The sequence below is a fragment of the Camellia sinensis genome, chromosome 5 (genome assembly GCF_055761805.1).
Source record: "Camellia sinensis isolate YWXY chromosome 5, ASM5576180v1, whole genome shotgun sequence".
Lineage (NCBI taxonomy): Eukaryota > Viridiplantae > Streptophyta > Magnoliopsida > Ericales > Theaceae > Camellia > Camellia sinensis.
Window position 1 is genome coordinate 198,421,388 of NC_138965.1, and position 8,728 is coordinate 198,430,115.

At 37.1% G+C, this 8,728-nt stretch overlaps 1 protein-coding gene across 6 annotated transcripts; it reads right to left on the reverse strand.

Annotated features, from left to right (window-relative positions):
- Positions 1–535: 535 nt before the first annotated feature.
- Positions 536–8,360, reverse strand: LOC114309551 (putative WRKY transcription factor 3). 6 transcript variants are annotated; one of them, XR_014330836.1, is made up of 6 exons: positions 7,560–8,253; positions 3,758–4,464; positions 3,489–3,647; positions 2,043–2,134; positions 1,574–1,872; positions 536–813 (listed from the first exon to the last, which is right to left on the reverse strand). XR_014330836.1 is itself a non-coding variant. In XM_082871093.1 (6 exons), the coding sequence occupies exons 2-5, from the start codon at positions 7,986–7,988 to the stop codon at positions 1,587–1,589; spliced, it is 1,581 nt and encodes a 526-aa protein (XP_082727219.1). In that variant the 5' UTR covers positions 7,989–8,179; positions 8,303–8,341; the 3' UTR covers positions 536–813; positions 1,574–1,586. The 6 variants fall into 6 exon arrangements, 5 of the variants coding, with proteins under 5 accessions (XP_082727219.1, XP_028111114.2, XP_082727218.1 ...); XM_082871093.1 differs by lacking the exon at positions 2,043–2,134 and adding an exon at positions 8,303–8,341 and having other exon boundaries at positions 7,560–8,179; XM_028255313.2 differs by lacking the exon at positions 2,043–2,134.
- Between the last annotated feature and the right edge of the window lie 368 nt (positions 8,361–8,728).

Consider the following 8,728-nt stretch of genomic DNA (forward strand, 5'->3'; position numbering starts at 1 on the left):
GATCCACACCACTCATGATGTGTGGGCCCACTTATGTATGTGTGGAGCCCATATCATGAGTAGTGTGGATCACTCAAAGTGATCCACACTACTCATAATGTGTGGACCCACTTATGTATGTGTGGAGCCCATATCATGAGTAGTGTGGATCACTTTAGGGGCTATAGAGGTCTTACAAAAAGGAGTCTCTAATCTATCATTGTTGATATATTTATTATTAGTGTTTGACAATTTCCTTAATAATCTTTTGAGTATGTTGTGTTAAATTGTTATTCAAAAAAAAATGTTGACAAGTTATATTATATTCAAAATTTGTAAAAGTTTAAACCGTCATTCGTATCCATCCGTCAATTCGCTTGACTCGCATCCATCAATTCGACAAACGGATACAAATTAATTTTTTTCAATCTACTTCTCCGATGGACGAATGACTGATTAAAAATTTTCAGACCGGAACCGAACCCCAACACTCTCACTACTTAAAACCCCTAACATTACGTCACTTAAAACGAAAACAACTCATCCACAGGCCAGATTAATGGAGGACTTGAGAAACTATTGAAAGTTTCATCGGTCCTATAAGTAGGTTTTTTTCTTTTTCTTTTTCTTTTTTGGATGAATAAAAAAAAATATTATTAACAAACGAGCATCAAGATGATGCTAACGATTACCATCTGAGATTTTTAACAAAACACACAAGCAGCTATAAAATCCACAAAAACAAACAGATCCGAAGACACTCCCCATCACCCAACTATACAAAATTATTAGAAACTGTGTCTTCATTCATCCGAACCATTGAGTCATCCACGCCTAGAAAAATGTAAACACAAAGGTGCCAATAAGTCGGTATTTTGGATAGGGATTAATATGTTTTTCTAAAATGATATATAAATTAACAAGTATTACCACAAAATATATATATATATATATATATTAGCTGCAGTGTTAATATAATAAATAAATTTTAAAAATTGAAACACAACTCACTTCAATAATGGAAATTACAGCTTAAACACAACTCACTTCACAAATCTTTATCGGTCCAAATGATTGTGCGACTCTTAAGACTAGTGGGGCATATTATCCCCGGAGCACACAATATTTTTTCCAACAGCAGATAATATTAGAACAAGGAAAATATAAACAGGAAATTGAAAGGCCCAACATAGCAGAATATTACCCCCAAAAAAAAAAAAAAATACAAAAACAAAACAAAGAAAACAAAAATGCAAAAACAAATGCATATTCTCATTTCCAAATCCAAGAGTAACGATACGTAACAGCATTACCACCAAAATCTCATTTAACAAAAGAATTACGCAGAAGAATAACATTACAATTACTGTATATCACCCCCCCAATCCCCCTCTCAAACTAGTTTACACACAACAATGTCCCTATTCAATTCATTCTTTGCTAGTCCATACCGACATCCTTTTTGGTTTTAAACTATCTTCCCGGTCTTCTTTCTTTTTATATCCTGTCCTTTGTGTTTTTGCAGTTTGGGAAGATAATCGTGGGCTAAACTGTAGCCACAAGCATAAATAAAGAGCTAAGAAAACAAACTTACAGTTTCAAAGAAGCTATGTCAATTCTTCTTTAAACCGAAGAAGTCCTATTGGCTGTGAATCATTGTTTCCAAAATCTGTTTTTCTCGCTGAAGTATTATGCTTGTCAGATACGGCATTGTGTGGTGGCATTAACTGTGACGCGTTATTGTTGGCCATGTTGTGGCTGCTGTTTCTAGCTGCCGGTACGTCATGATTATGTTTGCCTTCATATGTTGTTATGACAGCTTTAGGGTCGCTTGCGGCTCTCTCAACATGCTTACGGACATTACACCCTGGGCTTGTGCACTTGTAATAACTCCTGCAAATAGAAGTAAGACAATTCAAGAATAATACCAAAGAACAAAATACACGGGTATCCACTAGATGGAGCTGTAATTACAGGTTAAAAAGGAGGAAATTTCAGTTTATAACCAAAATAAAGTACTATGATATTTGATTTGGAAGAAATGATTGAACGTTGTTAACTACCATTGACAAATTATCATAGATTCATAATATCAACATGATGCCTTTCATAGATCAGCACCAAGACTGAAGCTGCAACTTTTGTGGAACATAGGCTGATACAAAAGAAGATGGGTTATAACAGGTTCAGGAAGGAAATTGGAAAACCCTTTTTCCTCTGAAAGCAAATTAATTAGTATTTAGTATTCAATGAAGAGAAGCCATAGAACTGCAGCATTGGAAGTGGAGTGTGCGAATAAAGCATGGACCTAAAAATAGCAACTTTGGGTCAGATACTACAATGACTTGTAGGAGCGCACACTTTGTACAAGGGAATAATCAATATGAGAGAGAGAGAGAGAGAGAGAGCATTAAATCTGACAAGTAGAACTTGATCTAACAAGAGCGTCAAGGATACCATAAAATTTATTATCAATGGCAGATAAGGTAAATAAAACCATTTACACTACCACAAAATATAGTTAAAGAAGGAAGCCACAGGGCAATAAGCCTCGCACTGCCCAAGGTGCTAGCAGCTCGCCTGAGTGAAGTATCAAGCAAGGTACTAATTCATAAACTTCAAACTCCCCTTTGGTATACTTTGATTCCTGGGGTGAAGAACCAAGTCATATGGGGCCAAAATGTAGACACTCTTCCATTCCCATTGTTCCAAGCTCTTGAGCTCTAGTTCTCTACCCATCTTTTTTGTTGGGAGGGGTTAAAAGGAGCCTATTTATTTGGTGTAATGCTTAAGCATACATAATAGTGTATGCCTTCCAATATGAGGATGAGCTGCAAAGAAAAGGTTGCCTGATACTGCTACATTACTTTCTTTTGCTTTCACCAATGAGTTAATTGTATGCATGCAATTTAATTATCTAAGCTAAGGTGAGGAGATGTAAATTTAGTGATTACATAATCATTGTTGCTATTGGGATGCCTCAATCTACTGTCAAATACTTTTTTGAGAAATAATCCATGTCGAGCCTTTTTTTGGTTGTGTTGAGCCTTCTTTATTTCTTTATTTTGTGTAGAGGTTTGCCGCCTCCTGGTGGTTCTTTCACATACATCTTTACTTATCAAAAAATGTATGAACTTGACTTCCTAGAATAAGATGAGGAAAGGAAAATTTAGTTGGTTACGTACTAGTTATTTGTACTATTGTATCCCTTGAAAATACTCTTACATGAATAAACTATGTCAATCATTGCGGCCTACAGAACCAAGGACTGTGACTGCGGTTGACTGATGATTTTTTTTTTTTTAATACGGTAAGTACTAGAGCTTCAAAAATAGCTACAACAATGGACTTATAGTTCAATGGGTACAAGTTCTATCAAATGGTTTCAGGAAATGTCCTAGAATTACCTTGTATGATGCTAGGAGCAAAACTGTACTGAAACATTTTGACATTGTATCGTAGCACACTATTTCTCCATTACAATAAATAAACAGGCCCAACTGTATTACCTTGGATAAGGATTTCCTTTAACAACTTTCTGGCCATACTTCCGCCACCTGTAGCCATCATCCAAAAGATCAACTTCACTGGTGGTCTGTACAATGATTCTTGGTTCTGTAACCGCACGATTTGATGAAGCTGGCTCTGAAACCCTGACCTCTGTGTTCCTATCAAATATAGATGAAGGAAAAAGAAAAAATTGTAGCAATCAAGATAGCTTGGTAAATGAAAATCGTTCCAGTATGAATGGCTTCAATAATTAAGAAAGAGAGTTTACCTTTTCTTTGCTTCGGGTTCATCTTCATCCCTTCTATTGACTCTAGTTTCAGCATCACCAGCTTCCTCACTGTCACTTGATCCTGACAGATGGTCCTGTGTAGCTTGGCTAGATTCCTGATCCTTCAAAGACAATGAATTAGCAGCTTCTTTTGATTTGTTCAAAAACCCAGTCTGACCTTCCACAGCCGATTCATAGTTTCCCTGATGATTTAAGTAACTATTTGGATTTCCAGTATCTTTTGCACGCTTTTGAGGCGGCTGATGGTTGTGCTGTCCCTTGTATATAATCTCAGTTACTTGTCCATCAAGAGCACGTTCAACCTTCTTCTTGACTGGACAATTCAGATGTGTACATTTGTAATAACTTCGAGGATATTCACTGCCCTTCACCTGCTTCTGCCCATATTTCCGCCAGTTGAAACCATCATCAGCAGGCTTATCAGCAATAAAGGAAGAAGGTTGGGATCTAAGGTCAGAATGAGAACGATCAGATGACTCCTTGGTGATGCCAGGGTCTGGCATAGAGGGAGGCATCTGCTGCTGCGATGTCACATTGGAAGTAAAGGATGAAGATTGTGTCAATGATGTAGCAGGAGCTGCTGATATAGATGGAAATTCAGCATGGGCAAGCGTCTGGGATTGAGCTTGTACAGCCTGAGCTGTAACCTGTGCCAGAGCCTGTCGGTGGGATATTCCAAAGGGGCCCTACACATCTCACAAATCACAATAATGAACAGCTGAAGGCAGTCTTAACTTTTGAATTGTAAACAGTAAATATTATTTATTGTTTTTCATTTTTCTTTTTTCCTTTTTCCTTTTTATTTTTCTTCTCTTTTCTTTTCTTTTTTTTTATACATGCTATTATCATCTGCACAATTTGGAAAGATTCAACCATAATGGTCTCCCTCTTTCTAGAATGAAGGTGCATTAAAGGACCAACCATAGACTAGAAGATTTTATTTTCAAACAAAAAAATAAATGAAAAATATTGACCATCAAGATAAAAGTTCTCATACCATCTTATCAAAATGATGATATTGGAGCGTCATGCCCGACAAATAGACAGCAAACTCAAGAACCAGAATATGTGATACAACTAAACTCAACAAGCCTTACTCCAATTAGTTGCAGTTATTAATATGGACTCTTTCTTCTCCAATTGGTTCTATGCAAAACCACATCCACAGTTAATCTGAAGTCCATGATAATGTGCTAAGATAACAAAACAGGCATGATTCTATATTTCCCATCAATTGTATAAAATACAAAGAGGAAAATAAGTTTAAAAACTGTGGCTCATTAAATGGTCATTCTGCATGTATGCACACATACCTCAGACAAATCAGTTAATCTTAACAATTTGACAGCGTCTTAGACAAAAAGCATTAAGCACTCAAACTCACAAAATTATCTCAAAGAACACCAACACATTCATGACAAATGACTGGGTTCGAACAGATAAACTATATAATTATAGATATGCTTTCACTATGGAGAATGCTGTTACTAAAGTTCTCTAGAGATGGATATCATTGAGCTGTACAAATTTTACCAGCGCGAAAGCATGAACGGAGTAGCTACGTGAAGGAGAAAAAATTAACTTTCAAAATTTTTAATAGTTGGAAATCCCTAACCTACCCAATCCAATCTTATACACTTTGTATTGTTTATTATGTGAGCTTTTTTGTTAATTTCATGTTTGTGGCCTAAATACCCATTTTGCATTAGGTCCAAACCACATAAAAATAAGCAATATTGAATCAAATAGGATACGACAAAAACAATTATGAGAATAAGCATTCAAACGATGTTGCAATTTGGAAAAACTAAATTAATCAAATGAGCATCATTGCAACTCAAGCATCTTTATCTCCCTCTTTAATCCACTCTTTGGTAAATCCTAGCCTTCCTCCTATTCCCACCCACGCTCCTTTCCATGAGTAAATGAGCCCCACCACCTCCGTGGGGAACACACAAACAATGCCAAACATTCCAAGTATCAATGTCCACAACTCTTGTGCCACCTTAGTATGAATAAGAAGGTGGCTAACCAATTCCACGTCAAGCGTGCACATACAACACCAATTAACATTGACTAACCTTCTCTTAATAAAATTATCAATAGTAAAGATCTTCCCACGTGCTACACACCAAATGAAAAAGGCCAAGAGCCCCTACACCATGTTAAAAAATCATAAAAAGGCTTCACACTAAACTGCCTAATGGATGATCTCAACCATTGAACCAATATGCATCCAATAAAGATGCCCAAGAAACTCCAGCAACCCTTCCATGCGAAGGACAATATCCTAGAAAGCTTGCAAATCCTCCCTTTACAAATAATCACTCATCGAGGGCTTTCTGTCCAGAGCAATATGGGCAATATTAGGGAACGCCTCCTCCAAGATGTGCTTCCCACTCCATCTGTGACTTCAACACCTAACTTGCACCCCATTGCCCACCGAAAACTTAATATGAGTAGCAAAGGAGACCCAACCCTTCATAATCACTTTCCACAAACTAATACCATAAACTCACATCCTTTGTCGTTCAACCCGCCCAAACTTACCCATATTTACAAAGCACTCATTCCTCCAATACTTCTTTTCGCAAGTACATGTTGACAATCACTTAATCAAAAAGGGCTTCATAGAAGATGGAAAGCCAGCGAATTCCCAAATCTCCTCCCCTTACAGGAGAGCACACCGAATTCCAGTCCACCAAACAGTACTTAAACTCCTCTACTTTTCCTCCCCCAAAGAAAATCACACTACATTTTCTCCAACGTCTTCACAACCAAAGGAGGAAAGGTGAACAAAGACATAATATATGTGGAGGTTGGAAAAAGTGCTCTTAACCAAAATCAGCATTGCTCCTCTAGATAAATACTCTCTCCTTGAACTTGCCAAGTGCTTCTAAAACCTTTCCACCATCACACCCCAAACCGACTTCACCTTAAAAGAGAATCCCAGAGGCAACCCCAAGTAGGAAGAAGACAACTGATCAACGTTGCATCTAAGAATATCCGCCAAAGCCCCAAAAGTTTGGTCTGTATCTAATGTACCCCTCACAGAGTGATAACGAAAATATTTATCATAATGGAAAATATAAAGAAACTTTTGTGTTGTGCTAATCACAAGAACTTACAGAAGTACTCCCTCAGCATTTAACGTGACCCAACTGTACAGTATCAACTCAAACTTTGAATCATTTCATTAGTTTAATCAAGCTCCTAGAGAAGATTAATTAAGAGGCCTTAGTTTTTAAGTCAAGAGTAAAATTACACAACATTCTTGCAATGAACTCATTAAGAGCAATTCTTTATATCACTACATGTTTTTCACTGACAATATATTATTCATCTTCATTATTTACTTAATTATTACTTGCAAGCAAGGAACCAAATACAGGATGCACATAGGCAGCGCACAAAACCATGTCAAACCGGTCGTATATATCATTTTTCATATGCCTATTTAAACCATATCTCCTCTGTATGTTTCCTCAATAAATTGTATAGAATAGAACAAAACGAAACTAAATGACAAATTTTTATGTGATTTGAACTCTGCTACATATCAAACCAATGTATAAGCATATAAATACCAATTTAGACAACATCTCCTCTCTATGTTTCCTCAATAGACTGTACCGAATAGAACAAAACGAAATTAAATGACAAATTTAGATGTGTTTTGAACTCTTCTACACATCAAATCAACATGTAAGCACCAAAATACATACAATTAACAAACTCATCCATTGTTTTACTCGAAACAAATCAATCAAAGCTTGAATACCTGACCAGGCGAGAACCACCCCGGCGACTCGAGCAAGCTCGCAGGACTCAAACCGGGAGGTATCGTGAACATCGGAGCCTGAGCAATCATCAAACCGGACGGCCGGTTCTGTTTGAACCGGAAATCGAAATCTCCGTTCTTATCCTTGGAAGACGAATCCTCAGCCAGCGGCGGCGGCGGAAAGCTCGGCCGGTGGCCTGAAACGGCCGCGGGAGAGGACATGGCTCCGGCGAGGAGTTGAGAGAAGGAGCGGCAGTCGGAGTCCGGATCGTTCTCGGAGAAGAAGTTGGAAACGAGAGTCATCGGACCAGGGCTCGCACCTGGACCAGCAGTGAAGAGATTTTCCATGGAACTACGAGGAGGTAGCATGATCGTAGGGCGGAGAGGAGCTGATGAAGCTCTTGGCAAAGATCCTTCGTTTTCAGCCATTGATGTTGATGACTTTCAAGCTTAGTCTAATCTCCAATTGAAGTTGTTCATCGTTAGGGCTTTCGTAGAGTCGCAGACGAAAACCTCTCTCTCTCTCTCTCTCTCTCTCTCTCTCTCTCTCTCCGCTTCTTCTTCTTCTATCTCGAGTTTCTCTATCTTCTAGGCTCTCTCGTTTTGGAAGATCTGAAATTCTGTAGAAAGTCCACGCAGGAGATACGAAAAAACGAGTTCATTATTTTTTTTTATTTTTAGTTTGTTTGAGAATAAAAATGAAAATCAAAATTAAAATAATAAATATATTGAGGGAAATGTACCCAATGACTTCAGGAATCACGGGGTTGCCACTGCCTTTTCGAATCAGCCAACAAGTCATCGACAGAGTTTTTAAAACAATCATGGGGTTTAGGATATTAATTTCAGAATAATTTTTAAGTGTGTAAGTTTCTCCCTTTGAGATATATTATGACTTTATTTTTAAAATTCAAACGGTTCATTTGTAAGATTTGTTGAGTACTTTATGCCTATCAAAAATTATATTAATTGGATATCAATAATTATATGATTGAATTGCATATTGTTTATGCTATTTCTCAAAAGAAAAACTTATTATTTATTTTCTTGATTATCGATCATATAATTGTTGATATCCGATTAATATGATTTTTTATAGGCATGAAATACTCAACAAATCTTACAAAATTAACGATTTAGATCATAAAAATAAAGTCATAATACACCTC

What these genes read in the sequence shown, in the direction of transcription:
- LOC114309551 (XM_082871093.1), bottom strand. Translation starts at nt 7,988, where the DNA reads ATGGCTGAAAACGAAGGATCTTTGCCAAGAGCTTCATCAGCTCCTCTC. An exon ending in GGTGGTTCTCGCCTGGTCAG is followed by an intron (nt 4,465 to 7,559) that starts GTATTCAAGCTT and finishes TGAGATGTGTAG; the next exon opens with GGCCCCTTTGGAATATCCCA. An exon ending in GAACCCGAAGCAAAGAAAAG is followed by an intron (nt 3,648 to 3,757) that starts GTAAACTCTCTT and finishes TATATTTGATAG; the next exon opens with GAACACAGAGGTCAGGGTTT.